At 40.7% G+C, this 25,621-nt stretch overlaps 2 protein-coding genes across 8 annotated transcripts in view; one reads left to right on the top strand and one right to left on the bottom strand.

The window, feature by feature from the left end:
• Positions 1–194: 194 nt before the first annotated feature.
• Positions 195–25,353, top strand: HELB (DNA helicase B). 7 transcript variants are annotated; one of them, XR_009820710.1, is made up of 17 exons: positions 195–396; positions 2,136–2,510; positions 3,213–3,439; positions 4,234–5,106; positions 6,114–6,285; positions 7,080–7,221; positions 8,136–8,266; positions 9,624–9,708; positions 10,443–10,502; positions 11,075–11,279; positions 12,175–12,309; positions 13,737–14,186; positions 14,671–15,393; positions 15,881–16,031; positions 17,231–18,696; positions 21,084–21,267; positions 24,517–25,353. XR_009820710.1 is itself a non-coding variant. In XM_062016639.1 (13 exons), the coding sequence occupies exons 1-13, from the start codon at positions 204–206 to the stop codon at positions 14,758–14,760; spliced, it is 3,138 nt and encodes a 1,045-aa protein (XP_061872623.1). In that variant the 5' UTR covers positions 195–203; the 3' UTR covers positions 14,761–15,748. The 7 variants fall into 7 exon arrangements, 1 of the variants encoding a protein (XP_061872623.1); XR_009820704.1 differs by having other exon boundaries at positions 23,329–25,353; XR_009820714.1 differs by lacking the exon at positions 24,517–25,353 and having other exon boundaries at positions 17,231–17,430; positions 18,273–18,696; positions 21,084–22,590.
• GRIP1 (glutamate receptor interacting protein 1) overlaps positions 15,858–25,621 on the bottom strand; it is a 323,990-nt gene continuing 314,226 nt past the window's right edge. The window contains exons 24-25 of the mRNA XM_062016662.1: positions 18,464–18,610; positions 15,858–17,447 (exon numbers count right to left, since the gene is read on the bottom strand). Of these exons, the coding sequence (XP_061872646.1) occupies positions 17,214–17,447; positions 18,464–18,610 (381 nt within the window). The 3' untranslated portion in view covers positions 15,858–17,213. The remainder of the gene's footprint in view (positions 17,448–18,463; positions 18,611–25,621) is intronic.

Below are 25,621 nucleotides of genomic sequence, written 5' to 3'. Positions count from 1 at the left end.
TCGTGACCCGCTTCCCGCCTAAGCAAAGGATCCCCTTGCAGCCGCTCGTACAGTGTCTCCTTCCGCGCCGCGCGCGGAGCTGCGGTGGGGCCGGGCGCGGCGATCCCGGGTCCGCGGAAGGCTCCCGCGAGAACCAATCCGCGAGTGGGATCCCGTGTCCGCGGAGGGATCCCGCGAGAAGTACCCGTACCCGCAGCGGCAGCATGGCGGTGGAGCTGTGGGGGGTGCTGCTGCCTGTGCGGCGGGTGGCGCTGCTGCCTCTGCGGCCGGTGGCGGGCTCGGAGGAGGAGGAGGAGAGCGAAGAGGAGGCTGAGGAGGAGCCGCACTTGGCGGAGGCTGAGCTCCTGGAGCCTTCCCGGCCGGAGCTGACGGCCGCGCTGCCCCCGCGCCGAGCCGGTGAGGGGCGGCGGGAGCGGGGCCGGGCAGCGGGTGGGAAGCCCCCGGCGTCCTCTCTTACCCGCGGCCTCCCTCGGAGGCGGGCTCGGGCTCGGTGTGGGACGCTGCGTTGGTCAGGGAGCGAGCGGGCGCGCCTTCCGCCTCGGGCCCCGTCCTGCGGGGATGGTGCGCCGACTGCGCGGGTGCTCGTGGAGAGGCGCGTTTGCGCCTGGGCCTGTGGGTCGGAAGGTCCTTGTCCGTTAAGACACAGTGCTTGAAAACGTTACCGTAAGTCGGCAAATCAAAGGCTCTTTTCTAAAACTCACTTTGGAACTTTAGAAGGCAAGCGTTCTTTATTTGCAGCGGCGGGAGGTTCCCACCTCAAAGCGTGTGCGCCCAGTTCGGAGTGAACCCACACGCATATTCAGACGATTTCTTGGAGCTAATTACCATATTTACATGATCCCTATGCCTGCATATTTAGTCTCTGAGAGTCTTCTGTGGGCATTTCTGATAGTCTTCCTCAGATGTCGTTTACTTGAACTCTGCTTAGAACATGTGCATTAATTGAAAACATACATGGCAAGCGGCTTCTTTCACAGTTAACTACTAGAATCAACTCCAGGCTTGGTTCTGCCAAGCTCCTGTTGCCCAAGCTTTGGTTGCTTAATTTTGGTTTGAATCGTCCATTCATGTACTGTTATGCTAACTTTAACTATTGCTAGGATACTAACTACTGATTTTGTTTAACCCTGAAAAAGTAATTCAAGTCTACACTTGCCCTCTCCCATTTACTAAATTCATAGCAAATAAAAGGAAAATGACCCAAAGGAGACGGTCAGTCTTCCACTACCCTTCTACTGCCTGTGTAGTTCAAGGTTTTGTGTGGCCACAGTGTTGCAACAGTAGGGAAACAAAGTTTTGCCATTCAAGTTAACACAAAAAGTTGCCCATTTTATGTGTTGATTCTTGGCATTGTTGATTCTCTACTTTCTGTGTAGTACTTAGGGAAGCAGGTGACATTGGAGCAACTTCTGCCTAGCAAGAATATTTTATCCAAAACATTTTAAAAATGGCTAAATTGAGCCAAGTAACAAGGGGAAAATAAATAGGCAAGTTGTTAGGGATGTAAGGGATGCTCATAAGGGCTCCTGGTTTGGTGAGAAGCTGATCCTGCCAAACTTGAGTGCTCATTGACCTACCACTTAGTTGCCAGCCCTGCATTGAGGAACGGTGTACTATTTTGGGGAGGGGAAGAGAATGAAAAGAGAGGGAAACCAGGTCATACAAAATGTCAAACTTTTATTTATTACATTACATTTTGGTGGTTTCATTTGCAGGAAGTATTTGGTATGCAAATGTACCCAAAAAATGCAGGTACCATGATGCAGAGGTTTATGGAAAAGCTGTTAAAAATTGAGTTGCAAACTTGTCTTGGCATAGACGGTATAGTATTAAACCATTTGCCAGTATATTTACTTGGTTTAATAAATGTTAATATACGAGTTAAATTTTGTAGTTCTAAGAGTTAGGGAAGCAGTTTTGGTGCTTATTTCTGAGGTAGATGTTGCTTCTGTTTTTAATTCCGGCTGGAAAGATGGACATTAGGAAGTGTGTGGAAAAACCCTGCTTTATTTGTACTACTGCAACTTAAAGACAAAAATAAGCTGTGAACAAACAAAACTCTCTTAATCAAAACAAACTTGTTATCCTGTGACTATCAGTTAACAATGACTTTCTTTTTCTTTTTAATGATTCAGTTATTATACGAGACGAAAAGTCTGAAAAGGAATACGAAGTAGTTGGACGTTTTCCATTAGTTGGCCCTTGGTGGAGAGTTAATGTTAAAGCCAAAAAAATGGGATCGAAGTACTTTGTGCAAGGATATCCATCATATTTCCTACGGACTGATATAGAAGAAAACAACCGACAAGTCTTTTCACTCTTTCTTAAGGAATGTGCTGTTCCTGAGTGTTTTAAAGAAGAGTTTTTTACTTGGCTTCCTACAGAGTCTAAGCTGAATTTTAGAAATCTTGAAGAAAAACTGGAAGAGTTCCAAGTTTCACACTTAAGGACAGGAAGGAAGCAAGGAGACACTAAGGATTATGACATCTTCTACTATGTTTCAAAATCACGTAGGTATATCCTGTGCTGGTTTGATAGTTTTATAAGAAAATATTGGTGTTTTAAATTTGGAACTGTGAGCTTTCCTTAACATGTAATTAAAATTTGCATTGTGATTGCTTTTTTCTTTTTACCAAGACATAAATTTCTGAAACTTGTTTCACTTTCTTGTGACATTTGATTTTTAAAGCCAGTTAGAGAGCAAATCAGTTTCATTATCCCCCTTTTGCAGATCCCAAGATTGATACAAACAGGGAAAGCGGTAGCTGAAGTTTGGGGTCATTGAGAAGGCCAGTGGAGAGCACTGTATTCCTAAGGTCCTCTGCTTATCTGATACTCAAGTTTACGAGCCTCTTTTCTTGTTTTGGATTTAAAAGATTCTTCTGCACATCTCTGTGAAAATTATCTTTAGGTAAGAGGCAGGTGTGGTGAGGTCTGAACTGACTTTCTGCAAATTGCAGTAGAGTATGCAGTTTAAACCAAGTGTATAATACATAATTTTCCAAATTAGTATGTCTAGTTGGAGTTTTTGTCATCTACTTTTTTCCCGGGGCAGTTCAGGCAATACAGGCTTCAAAAGAATTTGAGAAGGATTACAAAGAAACTGAAAGAAACTTGGGATGTTTTTGATGTAAAAGCCAGAATCAGTTTAAATCCCATTACAAATAACTTTGCATATTGCTTAAAACTGTCTTGGTTTATGGTGCACACAGTTGCAGGAAAGGCGATATTGGTAGCTCTGGCTTTTCCCATGATACTGGAGTTCTTGCCAGTTCTTCTGCCACGTCATTTTTGCTGTCTGTTGGAGATGGGATGTTGGCAAAGAGCAACTGATGAAGACAATAGTATGGATGGTGAGGAAGTACATTTTCAAGACAAGCTACTAACAAAATTGGATGAGATGTTAAAGAATGAGCCATGGAAACTTGGATTCAGAAGTGTAAGTTGTGTTAAGCAGAGTAAAAAATACAGTCATTGTATTTGAACTTCATTAGAATACAGTCCTGTTTCAGTTGTGTTCATTTTATTAACCTCCAAATTTGAGTAGTCTAGCCAGTATACTCGAGTGTTTTGTGTCTTTTCCTTTAAAAAGCTTTTCCTCATGTCCAGCTTAACTATTCCTTGATGCAGTATAGACTTTTGCTCTCTTGCTTCTTGTACCAAGGACCTGCACTCTCACTGCAATTTTTTTATTGTTTGAATACTCACTTTAGCTCTTTCTTTTAAGGCTCAGCAAGTCAAGTACTTTTTTCTTTCCCTCAGTATTTCACCTTTTTTGCACATCTCTGTCTGTCACTGTTTTGCAGTAGTCTCTGTAAAAGTTGTGAACTTTTTGATGTAGCATGTTCAGAACTGGATATGGTATTCTGGCTAATGCCTTTCATGTGCTCTGTTTCTACAGTTTTTGTGCCTGTACTTGAAACTGTGCCGATTATGTGTGTACAAGCTCTCCCTAAAGTGCAATTTCCCTGCCAGGTTTTTGAGTTTTAAAGTTTCTCTTCTATACAAAAGAATGGCTGAGAGGAATTATAATTCCATCTTACTTTTAAATACCTTATTTTCAGATAGCTTGAAAAACATTATAACTTTGTATGTTATGAAAAATACACACGTTTTTGTAGACTTCCACCCTCTTAAGTGCAATTTGTGTTTACCAGGAGGAATATTATTCAGTGAGAGGCTAACATGTTCTGAAATAAATAGATGTTTGCTTTTATTCTTTTTGGGGAGAAGATTACCTACAGGGAATTAAACCTTTCTTACTGTGAGGCAACATGGGCCACCTTCTGTCAGTGTGAACATCTCCTCCGGAAGATTCCTGAGTTGCAGAAGAATGCGTTAATTCTATATGATCAACTCAAGAAACAGTGTAGAGAAATGGGACACACTTACGAAGATCAAGATGAATTGGCTCGTTTTGTATCTAAAGATATGTCCATTGAGCATGTTTGGCAGTCTCTTGAATTTTTGAAAGACCAGAAGGTAGTAATTAGGGACAAAAAACTAGTGTTTCTGCCTCACCTTTACAAATCTGAAAAAGACATTGCAACTTATGTATGTGAGCTTCTGACAAACCCCTCATGGAAACTGGATGTTGATGCGAGAAAGATACTTAAACTTTCTGAGACATGGAAAGAAATGAGAGATAACAAAATGAATGTTACCCAGGCTCATGAAATGGAACATCTGAAGGAAAATAATCAGGACAATCACAGCTGTGAAAATAATTTTCCTGAAAAGGAAGTGGAGTCTACGTCTGGTACCCAGAGTAAAGCAGAGGTAGACTTAGATCAGGTAACTGCTGTGGAAAAGATTTGTTCTAATCCCGTCACAATCATAAGTGGAAAAGGAGGCTGTGGGAAGAGTACAGTAGTTAGCTGCCTTTTTCGTCACTTAAAGCAGATGGAAAAAGAAGTGGAAGCTGCCTCTAAGGACTTTGAAGAAGACCTGGATGCGTCTGAGGAATGGAATACCTTTGGTAATCACTGGGAATCAGAGAATGTGTACACAAAAAATTTTTTGAATGTCTTGTTTACTGCACCTACAGGGAGGGCAGCAAGCCTTTTGAGTGAAAAAACTAAGCTTCCTGCATATACACTGCATCAGGTAAGGAATTGTTGGGGTTTTGGGATTGGTGTTTTTATAAAATGTGTGTTGAAAGATCTTTTAACACTGTCCATTCTTGTTTGGAAAAAATAAAAAAAAAAGCTTATTATTCAACTTTCCTTAGGAAGTACCCAGCTATTAATGATATGCTTAGGTACAGTCTGTCGGCATTTGAAAGTCAGTGTTGCATTTTGGGGAATCATAAATCAGTCATTTGAAATACAATATTTGCTGTAATTTTTTTTTTCTACTTGGATGAAAATTTGAAATGTGTGTGTTTTCTAGTGCATCTGGTCTTTTTGGCTTCTCCATTTTTTTTTTTTTTTAATTAAGACAGGAATACTTTGTAGGTGGCAGAGCTGATTCCTAATGTTCTGTGGCCTAGCAGTCACAATGATACCTGCACATACATAAAGAGATCAGCAAGCCTGATCACAGTTTTTTCTAAATACTGTTAAATATTGTGCACATTTTAAAAGAAAAAAGTAGAAAGCAAATTCTTTGTTAACAAACTTAGGTCAAGTCTTTGTTGTCTGAGGTAGTGGAAGGTGCCAAGAAGATGTTGGAGGTGTGTGGAATAACCTGTATAAATCAAAACTATAACATAAAAAGTACTATGGGCTTATTTTACCTTTGGTGGCTGGATAGTTGCCTATTCCCCTTCCCCATGCAATGTTGGGGATTTATTAATGTCAGCAAGTTGTAGCAGGAGATATTCTGTTCCTGCCTATTGGCTGACTTATTATCTGTAGGGTCCCTGAAAGAAAAAAAAAAAGGATTCGTTTAAATGTTTTTATACAATTAAGTGTTGATAGTCTTAGCTCGAACTGTATTCACCAAGGAGGAAAATAAGACTGAACATTGAGTCTTCTGAGTCTTTACAAGGTTAAGTGTGGGATTTCAGGTAATAGCTCTAAATACAACACGTACCACATTCTGGGTACCTTCGTAAGACAGTTGTTTACACTTTAGTGTCAAGAGTTTGATTGATTTTGATTTGTTTCTAGGTCATCTATAGTTTTAAATCATGGAGGCAGAGAGAACATGGAGAGCCGTGGAAGTTTTCTTCTGTGACAGTTCTGATTGTGGATGAAGGAAGTTTGGTGTCTGTACACATTCTTAGTTTAGTTTTAAGAGTCTTGTGTGAGCATGCTCAGCTTGCCAAACTTATTATTCTAGGTAAGTAAAACAGCAAATTTAGCATTATACAATATTTAAGAATACACAACAGACGTTGTACCCTATCAGAGCTGCCACTGGTCTCACTGTGTCTCTTCAAAACCTCAGAATATGACATTGTTCTATACTTGGATAGTTCTGCTTATTCACAAGCTCAGGTGAGACAAGACAGTTTTACATCTCAGCTGTCAGTATGAAAGTATGAGTATCTCCATTCTCCCTTCAGCAGTGATTTGTCTGATTCTAATAGTATTATAACTTCTTTGCGGTAGCTTATTACATCTTGCAACTGGAAAACTTCTGATTTCCTTAAATTTAAAGAAGCTAACGTTAGCATATTAATCACATGTGGGAAGGGAGGTTTCGTGTCATTCTTAGTGCTAGGATCATCTTGTTTTAATTCAGAAACAAAAACAAAGAAGGAGGTTTGCTTTTTGGCATGCTAGTTATGGCATTTGCTTTTAAATATGTAACTTTCAAAATGTGTTTGAATTAAACGGGATTTGAATTAAATGAGATTGCTGTCAGTGTTCTTCATGGCTAGTGATTTGCACCTGCTAGTAAAGCATTACTGAGTGAGAAATACGAAAAATTTAAACTACTCTGCAGCCTGATTCCCCAAACAAAGTTTTTTAGATGCTTGAAAGTTTTATTTCACATGAATTGAACTGAGGAAGCAGGTTGTTATGTGGAGGAGTCGGTATTTACTGGTTTTAGTGGGCTTTTTTTCAAGAAAGTTTTTAACAGATGATCTGTTTTTGCTTCTTGCAAATACTAATTTGCATTCTGTTTAGGTGATACTAGACAACTACCAAGCATAGACCCAGGAAACATGTTGGCAGATATCTTTGAGGGTCTAAAATCAAGAGGCTTTTCTGTGGAGCTGCGAACTAATCACAGAGCTGAATCACAACTAATAGTAGATAATGCATCAAGGTAGGATTTCGTTATGTAAGAAAGAAGCATTCTTGTAGTCAATGTGATCCTTTACCTGCACAATAGCAGTGCATCCAGATTTGATTCTTTAGTACTGCTTCTGTTACAGTTTCTTACTCAAAATGAGTAGCACCTGTTTTAAAACCAAAACAAACAGTACCCTAAAACCCCCAAAATATTTTTCCAGGACTGTATGTATTGGACAAGAAAATGTGTTTGCTGAAATACTGTTGAACTGAATGCTCTCAGTTTTCAAATTAGTTAAGCATTCACAAATCACTTCTAAAATTACTTAAAATTGCTTCTCTAAAAAGGAAGTTTTAAAGATATTGCTGGTAAGTGTGACAACAACTAGAACAGGCTGAGAGTTTAGACATCAAGGGCCATTAAATCATAGTTTGTTTTTTCTGTATTAATACCTAGAAACTTTAAATGTTTCCAGCATTTGCATTACTTTCGCTCTGGAAGTAATCCTGTTTACTATCAGTGCATGATTTCAATTTTAAACAGCAAAATCTAAGCCCAAGTGCCCAAGACTTTTTGATGTTGATTAGAATTTGATAATTTCTGAACGTTTGCAAGATGTCCAGGACTACTGAGTGTTTTATAAACATTCTCAATCTGTTTTTTCGTTAACACTTCTGTGTTACTCCAGTCTGCTCCCATGAGAAGCACTGCTATGAGTAATACTAAGTATCTACTGCAGTGTTCAAAGGTTTAGAGAACAAATTACATTTTTTTTTAATGTGAAATTAAGTTGTACTCAGAAGGAAGAGTTTTTGGTGTATGTAAGTGTAGATGACCAAGGAAAATATATAAACGGTGAACTGCGGGTAATGTAGGTGATGCCATGCTAGAATCCTTTAACTAGAAGTAATTTTTCTTTTCTCTTTTCCTCCACTGGTCTGGTCAAGAATCTCTCATCGGAAGTTTCCTGAATTTGATGAGGTGCTGGAAGTTTCTGGCTGGAACAAGGAAATGACAATGCCAAGCCCAGAGAAGAAATTCATTCTTATTGCTTTGCCTGCTGATGGGGGTGCTGATGGTATGTGCATACAGTCAGCTTGTGACCTTGACTTTCCTGTTGGTAATGCATAGACTATTTGTCTGGAACTAACATTTTGGGAAGATTCTAGTTTGGTTTTGTGTATGGTATAAATTTAAATGCTAGATTCATAGTTTACTTTTTGCCTTCTGTAAGTGCACACAGCAAGACCCGTAAGTGCAAAGGATACACTGGAGGGCTCAAGCTCACCAATTACATTTTGAATGGAGGTGATACAGCTTCCACTAGGGTAATCAGATGTGATTGTCTTTTTATGTTGTAGCTGGAGCTGTCAAACCATAAAAGATGAAAATTTTCAAAGGTGAATTGCTTGAATAAACAGCAACTGTAACAGGCTGGTGTATTGGACAAAAATGTACTTCCAGCTCTAGAGTCAAGTTAGGAAAATGGAAGCAGAGCAGACATCAGTATTTCTTTAAAAATGCTTTAGGGTCACAGTTAGGTCCACCGTGGGTTTGGTTTTTTTGTGTGTTGGATAAGTGGATTGAGTGGCCACTACTTTGTGTGCATCAAAAAGCTTCAAGGGAGATATGGACAAAAACTAAACCTAAGTGCTGTCCAGTGCAGCTGCTCAGCACCCACTGATTGATGCCTGGGCAGCGACCCGCCCCTCCCCATCAACTCCCCCAGTCCATGTACTAGACACGATACTCTATGGTATGGAATAGCGCTGGGGCTAGTTGAGGTCAGCTGTCCTGGCCATGTTCCATCCCAGCTCCTGGTGCACCCCCAGCCTGCTCGCTGGCAGGGCAGGGTGAGAAGCAGAAAATACCTTGATGATATGCAAGCGCTGCTCAGCAATAAGAAAACACCCCTGTGTCATCAACACTGTAAAAATCCAAAACAGAGCCCTGTACCAGCTACTAGGAAGAAAATTATCTCTGTCGCAGCCAAAACTGAGGCACTCAGCAAACAGAATACTAAAACCAGGTTTCTTCTGTAAAATCTGAATGTATAAGTCTGTGAATTAAAAAGGTTCTATCTCTACCTCTTCAATGTGCCTGTTTTGCAGGAAATATGCTCTGTACGCGTTTAACACACATAATAAGAATTTCTCTCCCTCTGTATCACTCTCGGCTTTCAGATTTTAGTGGTGGTATAACTGCATTATACTTTTTGGGAGTAGTATGTATTGTAGGTGTTTTGTGGTGTGGATTTTTTTTGGAGAGGGGTTATGTGTTTTGTGGTGGATTTGTTTGTTGTTGTTTTGGACAAGTTGAAATGTCACTGAAGCCAGAAAAAAGCCAAGGCAATTTCATATTGAATTATGTTTTTCTTTTTAAAATTGTTTGTTCTGCTTATTTTTATGGCTTACCTTTTATGTTTTCTAAAACAGTTTTGCAAACTGCCATAAAGACTTTACTTAAAACAGGACCAGGATTGCAGGATGCCAAACAATCACAGTTCATTGCCTTCAGAAGGTAAGGGAGCGTGCAGGCAGATATGTGAGTCATCACAGGAGTGTGCATAGTATGGATGACCTCAAACACTACAGGGGTAAATGCAATGCCCAGCAGTATCAGTATCAGTAAACTTGCACTTCTGCACAAAAGGGTACTTAAGAAAAAGCTCTTCCACTTTTATTTGTAGAGAATCTCTTCTGAGCAATTAAGAAGCACCTACTGTTTACAGGTTACTGGTGTGCAAATAAACAACTTAGAAATTTTAGCTCTTTGTTGTGAATGATGAGTAACTCTAAAATCAATTTTATTTTTCCCATCTGCATTCAGCTACAGTGCTGTTATTAATGATTTCCATAAAAAATTCTTCTACAATATATTTATAGGTACTTAATCTGCATTTAAAAGTGAAAATTGTAGATCTTTAAAAAGCAAATAAATCTTCTGACTAGTTTTAATACATCCGCAGGCAGAAAACAATATATCTGGGCTTTATTCTTTCTTCTTTACCTTAAAACCAAATCCAGCCAATCTATGGTATGCCTCGCAAACATCCTTGCCTCACTTTCTATAGTATTTAGACAAAACTTTACTGCTCTGTTTTCTATACTCTTGTTTTTAATTGCTGCTGGAAGATACCACAGCTAAAATGAGCTTTTCCCATTACTGCTAAGTGAATGCTAATGTGACATTGCATGTCATTGTATGTTGTGTACCTCACAATTTTGTTCATGTTCTTGTTTTGTATGATTTAGGCAAGATTGCGATCTAATAAATGAACTTTGTTGCCAGCACTACTCAAATCATTTAACCAGGTAAGCCAGCATTTTGCAATCTTTCCTGTGAAGTCTCACATTGTTTTTGAAGGTGTTAAAGCCAAACCAACAACCTAAAATAAGATTGCAGAGCTTTTAATGGTTTGTCTAGATCTGATTATTTCTGTTAAAAATCACCTGTATCATAAACTTTCTTTGATAGGACCTTTCATCTCAGCCTGGAGTGAGAGCAGAGATTTGCATTTCATTCCAGTTGTCAACATGTGAAATCCAAGATTTTGAGTTACTGTTGAGTATTTAAAATTAACATAAAAGCAACTTGAAAATACCCCCTCAAAGTTAGTTATTTTTTTGCCACTGTGTGACTGCTAAGTAGATTCTGAAATATTTTTGGAAACAGCATTTTCGTGCTATTCTGTATCGTTTCTTACCAAAAAGTTTTACAAAAGTTCAAGAAACATCTTCTAAATGTGAATTGTCTTAACTATTTTGAACATTATTAAGGTTTTTAACCTGGCCTGAGTACAGAGAGGGGAAAGAGAAGAAATATTGAGAGAGAGTTAATATACATTTTGTAAATACATTTCTCCCTCTTTCTTTCTCTGATTCAGAGACCATAAAAAAAGACTTTTATTTCAAATTGGTGACAAGATATCCTGCATGCGGAATACGTATCTTAAGGACCTCTTGCCAGATCATGATTTCAGAGAGGGTCCTGGTCGCCATGGTTGCAAAAGTGGACAAACTGCCCTCGCTACAGCGGCTGTTGAGGACGGCAGGCGACTGTGCAATGGAGATATATTTTTTATAACAGAGGTAAGTCCCTGCTGCAAGAACTTGCATAAAAAAACCCCAGTGGTAACTGATTCAGTCCTTGTGGAATCCCTACAACAAACCAATTAATGCTTTATTATTTTAGTCCATAATGTACGTGTGGTTTTTCTGCTAAACTGTAATGTGAAGGCAAGAGAGTGGCAGACTCACAGTAGAGAATTTTTTAAAGAAATAATCTCCGGGTGTTTTTGTAAAACACATTTCGGTTGGTCTGCTCATGTCCGGTGTAAATACATTCCGCAAACGCTCAAATGTCATTGAAATGAATAATGTTTTGGATGTAGCTAAAAGCACAGTCTAAAGAATAAACCTAACGTTGCAACTTGAGCTCTCCCCTGGCAGAGAACTAAACTGACCAAAAAACACAGAAACAGAAACCTCTGTATTTTTCTTCTGGGTTTAGTGAGTTGAGTTGACTGAGCAGAAGGGCTGGTGAAACTATTATTTGTGCGTGGGAAAGGGAGACTGTACAGCATTGGCAAGAGAGAGAAGACTCTTCTCCGTTTGTGGCAACAAATTATTCAACAGCCTCACTGATGTATCTCACTGTACCCTAGGATAATCTTAAGGTTTCTGGGGGGTTAAAACTGCCTTTCTCAGCCTTTTTCTTACTAAACAGAAAGAATTTTAGGCTATATCCTGTACAGTGAAATGATTTTCCTTGAAGATGGTCAGTGAAAGATCCAGTCTTTTGGGTTTTTGAGTGAAACCCAGTCTTTTGGGTTTAGTGTCTTCTGAAAATATTTCACTCGGTTGATGTGGCAGCTATTGTAATTTCATGGAAAGCTAGAATAGGGTCACACATGGATGTTTTGACATGGTTCAAGGTACTAATACAAGTTCACTGTTGAGTGAGTGACTTGTGCTCTCTCTTTAGGATGTAGAAATCAATAAACAGCGCTTACTGACCATCAGCAGCACGTATGGGTCCACGTACACTGTGAGGTATAAGGCACTTAAGAAGCTCTGTCATATAAGACACGCATGGGCCAGAACTATTCACACATTTCAGGTAAACATAAAGAAGCTGATGAAATTTTCTTTTGACTTAGTCTTTCTAATGCACTGTATCTTCATGTGAAAGGGTCAAAAGCATACAGGAAAACCAGGGGTTCAGGCCTAGTCAGCACGGCTTTATGAAAGGCAGGTCCTGCCTCACCAACCTGATCTCCTTCTACGACAGGGTGACTTGCTTAGTGGATGAGGGAGGAGCTGTAGATGTAGTCTACCTGAACTTTAGTAAGGACTTTGACACTGTTTGCTGTGGCATTCTGGAGAAACTGTCTGCCCAGAGCATGGTGATGAACAGTTGAATCCTGTTGGTGGCTAGTTGTTACCAGTGGTGTTCCCCAGGACTCAGTGTTCTGAGTGGGGCCTGTTCTGTTTAACATTTTTGTCAATGACGTGGATGAGGGGATCGAGTGCACCCTCAGTAAGTCTGCTGATGACACCAAGCTGGGCAGGAGCATAGATCTGCTTGAGGGCAGGAAGGCTCTTCAGAGGGACCTGGACAGGCTGGAGCGATGGGCTGAGGCCTACACTTGGACCACACAACCCCATCCAATGCTACAGGCTTAGGGTAGAGTGGCTGGAAAGCTGGCAGAAAAGGAGGATCTGGGGGTGTTGTTTGACAGCTGGCTGAATGTGAGCCAGCAGTGTGCCTGGGTGGCCCAGAAGGCCAATGGCATCCTGGCTTGTATCAGAAATAGCGTGGCCATCAGGGCTAGGGAAGTGATTATGCCACTGTACTTTGCCCTGGTGAAGCCACACCTTGAATACTGTGTTCAGTTCTGGACCTCTCGCTACAAGAAGGACACTGAGGTGTTGGAGTGTGTTCAGAGATGGGCAGCGAAGCTGGTGAAAGATCTGGAGAAAAAGTCTGATGAGAAGTGGCTGAGGGAGCTGGGGGTGTTTAGAATGGAGAAAAGGAGGCTGAGAGGAGACCTGATCACTCTCTACAACTACCTGAACAGAGGTTGTAGAGAGGTGGAGGTTGGTCTCTTCTCCCAAGTAGCAAGTGACAGGACAAGAGGAAACGGCTTCAAGAGGAGGTTTAGATTGGACATTAGGAAGAACTTTTCCACCAGGAAGGTTGCTAGATACTGGCACAGGCTGTCCAAGGAGGTGGTAGAGTCACCATCCGTGGTGGTATTTAATAAGATATGTAGCTGAGGTGCTGAGGGACATAGTTTAGTGCTGGGCTTGGCAGTGCTAGGTTAGTGGTTGGACTTGATAATCTTAAAGATCTATTCCAACCAAAACAATTCTATGATTCTAAGCTCTTGAAACTAAAATTCAGTGAATGTAGGATAGATAATATTCATCGAAGTTTCCCCAGTTGTCTCCAACTTCCATGTTCTTGTAAGATGTCTTTGTTTGTGTGTTTGTTTGTTTGTTTGAACTACTGGAGATCTAAGGTATTCTTAAACACGTTTCAAGGGTTCTGAGGAAAAAACCGTTGTCTACGTGGTTGGCAATCCTGGCCGTCAGCACTGGCAGCATGTGTACACCGCCGTGACCAGAGGACGCTGCCGTGTCTATGTTATAGCTGAACAGCTGCACCTCAGGAGGGCAATTAAGAACAGGAATGTGCCCAGAAAAACTTGCTTACAGAGGTTCTTAAAGGAGGCAATTGCAAACACAGGCAACTGTCCCAACCAACCTTCCTCTCCCCTGACAAAGAGATGGCAAAGCCAAGAACTTGAGACTCCATCTGTTTCGGTAACTCAAGGTGTTCCTAACCCATGTGAACCTCTAACTGACTTGATTAAACAGGAAAGGGCAGCAGCTCTCCATAAAGAAGGGCAGAGGGATAGTTTGCAGCAAAGTCCATGTAAAAGACAACAAACTCTTGCAGACAATTCTGAGGCTGCTGTGGAAACACTCTCTGTAAGTATCTCCTTGCTGAAAGTTTGAAACAAACTTTCTCTTTTACTGCCACAAGTTGCTGCTATGATTGTTGAATTATTTATTTGGTAATTTTGAAGATGACCAGTCATTGGTGAAGCAGTTTAGTTTGGCAGATGTTTTCCTAGACTAATATATGCCTAACAGGGAAAACCAAGTTATAATGTGAGTAGCAGTAAATCTGTACAGCCTGTTAGTCATCGGAGTCATCGATTGGCTACCTTAGCCAGTGTTGGGTTACTCTGTGTGTACAGGCATTAGTTTTTAGGACCTGACCTGCTTGGAAATATTTCTAAAAAACTTAATCATTAATTGTTACACACTCAAACATGCTTAACAAGTGCTCTTTTTCACTGTATCTCATTCATCAGCTCTGTCATGGGAAAAGTGCTTTTTTTTTTGAATATGTTACTGTGTCTTAGGTCTGGTTCAAACTCCAGTAACATATTTTGGTTTGTTTTGACAGAAAACAGTAGAAGATTCCCCACTTGGGTCTTCCAGACTTAAGAATCTAACTTTGGGACAACCAACTCCTAGGAAGCTTTTCAAAAGCTAACATAAAATTAACTGGCCTCGTTATGAATCTTTCTGGAACCTGTTTCATTCAAGGCTTTTGGAACGGAGAAGCTGCGTATGCAGATGATTTTTTAAAGGCTTTCCTGTATTTGAGTATTCTGTGAAGAACAGCTCGTTTTAAAGTAAGCCTTTTTTATTTTCAGGGATCTGTTTTTAGTAGGAGATACCTTGGTGTGGTGCTCATCAAAACTGAATCATCCTTTGTGGTTTTTTAAAGAAGAATGAACTTACAGATCTTAGAGGATCCAGGCATTCCCTCAAAAAAATACACACAGATTTCTTGATTTGAAGACACTTAGCAGCTATCTGTACCAAGACAAATCCATTTCCTAATGCCACTGGATTGTTGAGAAGCTTAGTGATGTGCCAAAACTGCAGCTTGCTCTGGACTCAAAAATTAGTTTACGAAGGGGACTTCAGATTTTTCTAAAGTGGCGGATTTACGGGTATGAAGCTTTGATGGAATCTGGATTTTAATCTTGTTAGAAATAAAAGAAGGAAGTTGAAGTCAGTGACACTGGATTTTTTTTCCCTTAAAAGAGATGCAGAACTTGCCATTGCTGCTTTAGCTAAATAGTTAAATGCTGATCATGACATGCTGATCATGTGCTTGGTAAGAAAAGCAAAATTCCGACTTCAAATAATCTGCTTTCAGCCTTTTTTTTAGTGCACTATGGGACTTGCCACATTGTAATTTTTGAGATAAGCTGAATGTTTAGTCAAACAGCAAATTGTATGAAAATTTTGAGAGCTTGCTTTTTAATATATATATATATATTTCACATATGGCAGGAATAAGTGTACTCAAATGGAAACATGAGGTTCTTTTGCTAAAACTGTGGAAAAAAAGTGGAAAAAGTAGAAAATTCCTGCCTCATTTTTAATGTCTTTAAATCACTGTTTATTTCAATTTATACATTTTTTCCATACAAATATTTGCAACAGTTTGAATTTCAAAAAACATAACATAGACGATAAATATCATGCTATTAAAGTATTAAATTTGTACAAAAATACTTTACAGTTTAATACTTATTTGTTACAAATAAAAATACATATTTAAGTAAGTGACTCATGAACTTTTTTCTTACATGATTCAGCCTCGAATGTTGTTCTGACCTTTTCTGGCAGTGCTGAATTAGAAGTCAGAGATACTTGGTGTGTGCGGGGCAGGTGAGCTTGGTCATGTATTGGAAACAGCAACAGGGATACAGTTAAACAGTTTAAATTGACCAGAAACAACTCTGTAAGGTGAGTGCTTAGATATGGAGACTCTACAAATGTACAAATCCAGTATCTTTATATTCACCAATAACAATAATTACCAAGAACAACTTGAATACCAGAATAAACCAAAGCAGCTGCTGGTGAGTGTATAAAGCAACTGGCAGTATTTTATTGCTTGGGGGGAGAGGGGAGAATTTGTGTGATGTGTTTGTAAAATATATTTACAATTTTAAACTCTAAAAACGTGTTGCAGAGGGGGTAATGTTTCATCATAAAGAACGCTGAAAACAAAACATATCAAAGGGGACTTTTGTCCCTTCAAGAAATTGTTTGACTTAAAAAGCTCATGTGTGACAGTACAAGTTTCCAGGTTTATTGATCATTAAAGAGCTGTTGTATCAATCTTCCACTGCCATAGTTTTAAAAAAGCCATTTTCTTTTAAAATCTTTCTAATTTGTCTGAACTCATTTCAGTTTTACTCTTTGTCAGTAATTTTTCTTCAGAGATTTTTATCCCACCGAAAAAGACTGCTTAAAAATCTGCCGGGTGGCCAGACATACCCCGTTAAACCTTTCATTGCATAGGGAGTAACTTGTTCTAAGAGACTTGTGGGGAAGTAACGTTCACCCCACACAGCAGCATCCGATGGGGGTTTTGTTATAACATCTAAACTGTGCTTTGGCTGAAGGGAGCACCCTTCTTGCCAGCAGAATAAAGGTCCCCAAGATCATAGATGTATCCATTGAACAGGAAACCCCACTGCAGCGTTACCCCTCTTCCTTGTCCGTTAAGCAGCACCTTTCTGGTCAAGTGTTTCTAACCCCCATATGAGCTGGACACCACTGCTAGCAGCGTGTCACCCCGTGGTTTTCCCTTAAAAAGTGGCTGTTGCTGAAGGAAGAGGAACATTTAAATAATCATGTTTAAGTCATCTCCCCTATTTCTTGTTAGGGGAAGAAAAGGCCCTTTTCTTTTTGTACTGTTGCTAATGAAACATTGTTCAGAGTGGAACGACTGGACTTAACAAAAGATTAAAATGTTTGAAAAGTAACCATGAACTAATAGAAGCCTTGAGACAGACAGATTGGCCTCCTGTGCTTTGTAGTGCTATATAGCATCCGAGCCTCAATCTCAGAGAAATCTTAATGGGATTTAGCACCATAATTGTCTCTTGTTACCGAATGTCCCACTGAAAGGATTTTCTGCTATAATGTCTTTGTAGGATCCCGTGTCTCCATATTAAGACTAGCGTGTCCACTCTGTTGAAGGAAGGCATTGTTCTGGTCACTCCACTCCCCGCTTGCTGAAGCCTGTTCTGAGCTTCCTTTCTGAGATGCCAGGGGATTTCTGCTGATCACCAGTTCCAGCTTATTGCCAGATTCTGCGATGAGGGGCACAACTAGACAGCAGTCAAAGTCTCTGGTGCGAACGTGGTTTACCTGAGCGATGAGAAGATGGATTTTTCTCAGCATTTTAGGAAAAAGACTTAAATGAGATCAAAAGAGAAACCGACTCATCTTTGAGACTATAGGGACCAATATAAATATTCCAGGTTGAGAATCACCTGTACATGACTAGTTAATCACGGTGCTTGGTCCAAAGACATCAGTGGAGTTTTCTACTCCCCCTTACCAGAGCATAGCTGCAGTGGGCATATTTACACTGGTGACAGCCATTGGCGGCACTCACCATGCCCAGCTCATAAATGACATTTAACAGCACGTGGTTTTTCTGTCTTTCACGGCGTTCATAAATATAAATCAGATCACCTCTATTCTGTCCATTCTGTTCAGGTCTGCTCTTGGTTTTAATTAATATTAAGTATTTTATTGGGGAAGTTGACAGAAATGTACTTTTTCCATTCATGGTTCAACCTGGCACGTGGGAAGCGTGGTGCCCAGGGAGTATTACGTTCTTACAACTCTTTGTCAGTCAGCAACTTGGGTTAAGCACAGAAACAGCTCTCAGGTCTGTGTGAAGAACAGCAAAAATTACAAATATGTCTGGAAACACTTTGGGAGATTCCAGCTTTCCAGTGGAGTGTTGGTGTGTCTCCTTTGGAGTTCTGAAATACCCAACATTCTGAAAGAAACTTGTTTCTTCAAATGTGACCTCACAGAAAAATCTGGCCTCAGTGCCACTCGGCCACAGAAGCCCAAGTCACCACCATGTGCTGCCTTTTCTTGTGAAGGGTCTTGGTGATTTACGTGGCCCATGGTGCAGAGCACTCACAGTTGTTTGTCCTCCTTCCTATCCCCCTACAGCCCTCCTTTCCCAGCAGGAACCCAAAAGAACAGCACTGCTCATCATTTAAGGTACAACGAGCAACGGAGGTCAGGAGGTGGTTCTGAATCAACAATGAAAGCACTTTTCTGTACTCCCCTGTGGGTACAGAGGTGCCTCCTGCAGCATGGTTACAACACTGGTGTCACCTCTGTGGTATCAGGAGCGTTACCTGTAGAAGCCTGTCGTAGGGTTTGAGGCCCCCCAGATCGCCAGGCCCAGATGGACGGATGTTTTTAACGTACACGCCTTTTTCCAGCAAACCATCCGAGACGCTGAATCCAAAGTCTTCTCCATCTGAGTCCTTGTACAAAGTTACCTGTGGAGGTGATGTGACATGAGAAGGAAGGAAAGAAAAAAAGAAAAACTAAAACCCAAGGTTTGCCCACACTTCTGCAGCACTAGGTAAGCTTCCTTCTGAGTATGGCTTGGGTTTTTTTTTGGGTCAGGTGGATTTTTTTCCACATTAGAGAGATCACTTACCTACTGTTTGGTACTCAAAGTATTCGTTGACACTTGTCCCTGTATTGACATTATAGTAATGTTCTCAGAAGCTGCCTTATTCTTCAGTGATAAATAGCCCTTTTAACTTCCGTTTCTTACCTGGAAATTTGTGCTTTTCAAAAATCCCACTTATTTTTTTGGTGTGATTTATTTTTTTTGTTCAGTTTTGTGCTACCCTGTTTTCTAGTTGCTGCCATCTGAGCACAAGATCAGGTTTAGTTTTCACAGAGATGAAGACCTGGCTTCAACCAGGAATTACTTTCACGTCTTCCAAAACTTCCCTGGGGCACAAGTGGTACCAGTACTGCAAGCCCCAGCCAGCCTGGATTTGGCCAGCAGTGGTCCACCCTGCAAGGCCTCATCTCAAACATGCTCAGTACAAGAGTTACAGTGCAATCGTTACAAAAATACAAACAAGGGTACTTAAGGAAGAACTTACAGGCAGTGTTCTTATGTGGCCAAGAGGTGCACATTCAAAAGCAGGAAACGGAAGTTAACAGAGCTATCTGTTAGAAGAGGGTTTTTTCAGGTGTTCAGAGAACAAGTCCTTGCAGTTAGTTTTGTGAATTCAGTTATTTGACAAAGAAAGGGTTCAGAGACTTCTTCGTAGGTATGTGGTACATTTAGGGTTTTATTTCTGTGAGGTTTTTTTTCTCTTTCTTGCTTCTCTGTCACAGCAGGAGTGTAGATCTATGCACACAAATGGTGTGAGTCAAAGGTGTTGGCATCTGACTGACACTGATGCTGGCACAAAATACATGGGCAGATACAGGCACACAGTCAAAACCATGTTTTTACTGCTACAGCTAATGTCACTCCAGGTTCAAACTCCTGGTTCAAAACATACCTTGGCAGATGAAATTACAACGTTATGAGCCCTCTGTAATTTCATAATGGCTCAGTACCAGTAATGGTCCATGTGTTGCATCCTCGTGTCTGCTAGCCACTGAATTCCACTCTGCTGTTTCTGAATCACAGAATCATTCAAATTGAAGGGGACTTTGGGAAGTGTGTATTCCAACCTCCTGCTCAAGGCAGACTGAATTCAGATGGGGCTGCAAAGAACTTGGTTGATATTTCAGAGAAGGGTGCCAAGACACAGCTGCTGAGGTCCTGCCCTGACTGCTGTTGTGAAAAGGTGAACAGGAACAGACAAGGTTGTTAGGGATTTGCTTGGATCAACAAAGAACACACGCAGTAGGGTGGGATTTTTCCTGCTGTCTGCGGCTTGCTTGAATTTACTTGGTTTTAGTGGTGCATCAGCAGTGCTTTAACTTGCATTAAAAGCCTCACTCGTAAGCTCAGTAGCTATCCTGGGCATCAGCTGAGAGCAGTACGGTACACCAACAGCTGCTACAGCACTGGCACTGTTTTATCTGTAGACATGCACAGTGCCTTTCTGAGCTACCGTGAAATCACCTCTGTCTCATGCTGTGGTAAGCACAAATACCCATCCACAGCATTTGTCCCTCACTGGTTCCTCCTCTTCCCTTGTTCTTACTCAGTAAAGTACAGCAAAACAGCCCAGTCACACCTCAAGTCCTGTTAACCAAGCTGAAGGCTTTCTCCCTGACAGTGCCTGACTCTCTTATTTAGGTATGAGCTGTCATTTTAAACTTCCCTGTGGCTGCTGTGTTTAAGCTCCTTGTCTTCTTTCATCTTCCCCCAAAGTAACTTGTTGCTCAATCTTTCATACTTCCTTCCATCTCAGTGTGAATTTTAGGAGTCAGAGGGCATTTCATCTACTGACAACCCCATCTGCAAATTCAAAAGAATTCATCTTAGAATGATTTTAATTTGTATCAACAGCTATTGTACCAGCAGGACTCTGGGAAACTTCTATTAATTTATCAACAGAGGCTTTTGTTTGTGGATATCAGAGCATGCCTAACATGGCTTTGATCTGAAGTGTGCTTGAAGCAGCTAAGAAAGTGCTGCAAGACTAATGTTCTAGCGAGACTGATGACAGAGTTAATAAAGGAGGGAGATATATTGTATTGACAGACTTGTGTGTATTTCCTGGCAAGAATGAAACATCATTAGCAGGGGAGCAAGACAGAAATTGTCTTCAAATGAGATAACTTCTTTTCCACCCTGTCACAAAGGGTAGGAGAACTTCATGTTAACTGCTTCTTAAAGAAGCCTTGAAAAGTAGACGTAAAGATGTGATACAGTGCCTAAGAGGAGAATTACTTAAAATACTCTGCTCAGTTCTAGCACAGATGGCACAATTTTTAATGTTTCCTTTCCACTTACTCTTTCTTCTTTTCCCATTCCTTTTCCTTCAGGCAGTGGAGTTAAGTGGAGGTGGATCCAACCTCAGATGAACTAGAAAAACATGTGAAACGGGACCCTCTGAAGACTATACTTGCCCTAAGGCAGGATCATCTGCATCTTAACCCAGTTCTGACAGACATTTATCTGTATTGCTTTTTAAAACCTCCAGTGATGGAGACTCCACAGCCCGTTAAGGTAATCCCTTTCAGTGCTCCAGATGTTTTCCTGAGGTCCAAACTAAATCACCCTTGCTGAGAGCTGCTAGCCATAGAGAACAAGATTGCCAAGTCCTTCTCTGCAGCAATGTGAAACAAGGTTTGGTTTTCTCTGGACTCTGTTCAGTAGTTTAACATCCTCGTTTAATTTGCAGACACATGACAGTACTCAGTCGAAACTGTCAAAGCCAAGCTAGAGCAGAGAATGATTCTGCCTGTGCTGCAGATGGATGTCTCATTTGTATGGTCTAAGACAGCATTGCCTTTTCCCTATTTTTAGTGAGCGCTCTATTAGCATACAAGATACATACACATTCTGTTCTACAGATCTATATGAAGTGGCAGTCGAGATTAGCTCACCTTATCTGGTGTCTTGTCTATAATAATGCCCAGTGAATGCATGTGCAACTTCGTGCCCAACCCGTGAGTCAAAAACTGGGGCACCACAATTGCTAAGGGTTGTGAAAGAGGAGCTTTGCTGTCAAGGTGAGAAACTGCACTGACAGGACAGTGGGAGGTACTGGCAGTGTAGGGGCACGGAGGGAACAGAACTTCAGAATGATCATCCAAAGTCTTTTATTGCTTCCTTAATTGTGCAAGTTGGACTTTCCTGATTCACATAGCCTGGCCATTCTGGAAGGGAGTTAGTCACTGCTCTGCAATGAGAACATTTACGTATAAAAATATTTTGACATTTCTCTGGGTCTTTTTTTAGATCTATATACATAAAGATTTTAAGAAACCTCTTTATGGCTCTCTTGACTTTTGGTCTATTTAACAGAAGCTTGGAAATGAAAGAAACTGCTACTTAATCACTTAAAGGATGAGGCTGTGGTTAAACTTCGTGGCACATTTGACAGCCGTCACATTTTCTAGGTGCAAGTCATCTGCAGAGAACGTTCTTTTGTATTATAGGTTATAATTTTGGGGCTACTTGTTTTTAGGTCAACGTATATTCTTAAAAGAGAATCTCAGAGTAGCTGAAATACCCAGATTTTGTTTTAATAACGGGTGTGGGCAAAGCCTTACCATGCAGGTTCCTCACCTTCACTTGCCACTTGCCGGTGCTACAGCCCTGTCTTGTATGATACAAGATTGCAGGCAATTCATGCAACACCTACATCATGCTGTTTTATCTGCATTTTTTATCACAACTATTCAGAAGGTTTGATCTCAATAGCAAAATCATCCATTATGAACAATTTGTTAGACTTTAAAATTTACATCAGGAGCCTAAGGGAAAAAGAAAGCTGAAATGGAAATGTAATTCATATTTCATAAGCAATTAAATAGTTACAGAGTTTTAAACAGAGGCTCACAGGTGTTGGGTCTGTTTCTGTGCCTCTCCTCCCTCTCAAATCTACGGGAAAAAAGAAGCTTAATTGAAATTCATAGATCTTGCACAGATCGGCTATTGAGGTATTTTAACCAACTGTAATTTTAGGCTAATGATTACTTGCAATAATAATATTGAAAAATTATCTGATATCTCATGCACACTTCTGCTCTCAGAGGAACGGCTGTGCTCTCTGAAACTTTTCTTGAGGAAACGCTCCGCTATGATTCTCAGGAAAAGATTCATCTCTCCGCTTACCTAGGCAGATAAAATCAATTGAAAACATTAATTAGAGTACTGATCTTAGCAATTTGCTGTCCAGTTAAATCAAATGTTAGTTATTAAACCATCTAGAACAAATGTTTGAAGAGATCTATGTGACACTCGACACTCGTACCCATCGCAGGGACAAAGGCAGTTCAAGTACACATCTATTGAGTGTAATGTGGTGAAACAGGGAAAAGGCTGTGAGGAACTCAGGTTAACTGGCTGCAAAGTTTGCAGCATTCAGCAAAATAATCCTCAGCACTGTGTTACCTGTCTGCCAGGTCTGCATCCGCAAAGGACAAGCTACTAATGTCATCTGCTCACTATGCTCTTCCCTGGAACTCGCTCCTTTCTGTTCATAGCCTGAGCTGTTTTTACCCCTCATCCTGTCTCTTCCCCTATACAGTCCAACTGACAATCAATTCATTTCATTCTTAGGGTTTTTTCTTTGGTAGAATCATACGCTCTTGCTCTCCCACAATGGAATTATGAAAAACCAGTGGAAGGCCAACCTTAGCTGGCCCATTTCTGCAATCAAACATAAGGATGAACTGTGCTCTGTCAGGCACACAGGCCCTGACTCAGCTGGCATACAGGCTCCTTGCACAGAGGCAGTAACTCAGCACCTGACCTGTCCTGCTGAAGAAACTGGGGAAACTCATCAGCATGCAGTCAAGTGCATGCCTCAAAGTCTGGCTGAGGTAAGTCTTGGGCAAGGTTATGTCTTAGCTTGTATTTCAGAGACTGTTTATACCATCGCAGTTTTCCAGAACGGTTGTACTTTCAGCAGTTGTGCTATCAGTGGCCCAGCCAATCGGTTGCCTGCAGAGTCAGAGCACATTTGCTGGCCAGACTGGTTATGAAAAATACTTAAGGCATTGCTCTGACAGTGAAGTGATTCCTGTGGCATTGCAATGCTTTGGGAGAACTGTCATTGGACCAGCTGTCCATGAGAAATGGCAACCAAACAGGTTATTAGTGTTAAACTAGAGGTCCAATACAAAAACGAAGGAGGAGAAAGTAACAGGCACATTGCTACCCAAGAACCAATAAGGAAGTTAACAAGAGCTTGGTAAGGTGGGCAAGTGTCATACAGATCTCTTCAAACATTTGTTCTATACAGTTTAATAACATTTAACTGGACAGCATATGGCCAGATCAATAGTCAAGTTTAATTAATGTCTTTAATTGGTACAAAAGCATCCCACGATGCTTGGGTTAACCTGCATATGTGACCATAGTGGTACAAGCTGACTTTGGTGAATCAGACCATAAGATCCAGTCACTGGCTTCTGTTTTTCTTCAACAATTTCAAGGACTTGGAAACTCCTTCATGCAGGTTCAACTTCTAGATTTTTAGAAAAAAAAAGACGCTTTTCTGGATGACAGCACAGGCAGTAAAAGCAAACTCAGCATCACTTCATCAGACAGGGGAAAAGTGGGTACACTGTCTGAACAAACACTGGAAATTACTAAAATGGAAGGTCGTGGCAATCTTAAAAAATAGGCGAGTGAAGAGAGAGGACGCTCAAGGACAGGATATTTTTTACTACCCAGAGCTCTTAAGAGCTAGCAGCTATCATACAATACTGACTCATTACTAGAAACCTGACTTCTCTTTTCCAGGAAAGGATTTATTTTATCATTCGTGAAAGGCTGGGTTTATCCTCCACAGGAGAAAACTCTGCCTTGGTGGAACATAAGTGCACCGTGAAACGCCTGCAGGCATAGTTGTGCTTTATATCTCACATTTAATCGCCACTGAGGAAGACTGAGCACACTAACTCACTCCATTAATCACTTCACATCAAGCTGGGAATATGAATAGCTAAAAACTGTCACAGCACATCCTATTGATTGTTTACCTTGGCAATGGATTCACTTTCCATAGATAAGATCCACCCGCTAGTACCTTCTGCAAACATCCACTTAGCCCATACTTGACGAGTCTTTACCTCACTGAACTAAAAGGAACAAACTAAACTCAGTCAAATCCACAGAGACTAGAACCCAAATCAGCTTTCTTAAGAATGTCTTAATGGGATTTCTCCATGCTTCTGCCTCTTCTCTGGGAAGATCTCAGCCCTTTAAGGAGAGGGGAAGCTCATTGTCATCAAGGAGAACAGCATTATAATGTCCACCAAAGTTCTGGAAACTGATTTGCTGCGATTGCCCCACCAGCCTTGAGATAAGCTGGTAGGGTGTTTGCTGTGCACATCTAAAGATACTTTGTCCAGTACTTCCTTGGGGTGCAGAGACATCTTCATGTCACCAGGTGATTTCAACAGTTTTGAGTGGTGGAAAGTTGCACAGACTGAAGATTATTTATCCTTTTTAGAGCAAAAGAATTACAAGAGAAGCAACAGCTAATTTTGAATAACGTTCTAGATTATGTATATTGGGTCTCATGTATTTGATTCAAAATGAGTGTTAATTTGAAAAAGGACCAATGGGAGCCCCAAACCCTCCTGAGTAATTTCCTGAAGAAATGTACGTTCTTGAAATTAAACTTGCTTTCTTAATGAACACATTTTGTAGAGATGAGTTATTGGTATTGTCAATTCAAATTACTACTGGCTGCTCCTTGCAAAAGAGCAGTCCCTTCTGAGGATTTATTGTAAAGTGAAAGAGTAGACAAGGATGCAGCTCATTTGTTGGTTTTCCCCACAAGGATGTATCATTAATGTGTTTGTAAGAACTAACATGCATGGCCCCCAAATTACATCTGTGG

Source organism: Colius striatus, chromosome 1, assembly GCF_028858725.1.
Source record: "Colius striatus isolate bColStr4 chromosome 1, bColStr4.1.hap1, whole genome shotgun sequence".
Taxonomy (NCBI): Eukaryota; Metazoa; Chordata; class Aves; order Coliiformes; family Coliidae; genus Colius; species Colius striatus.
This window is presented reverse-complemented; position numbering and strand designations above follow the sequence as displayed.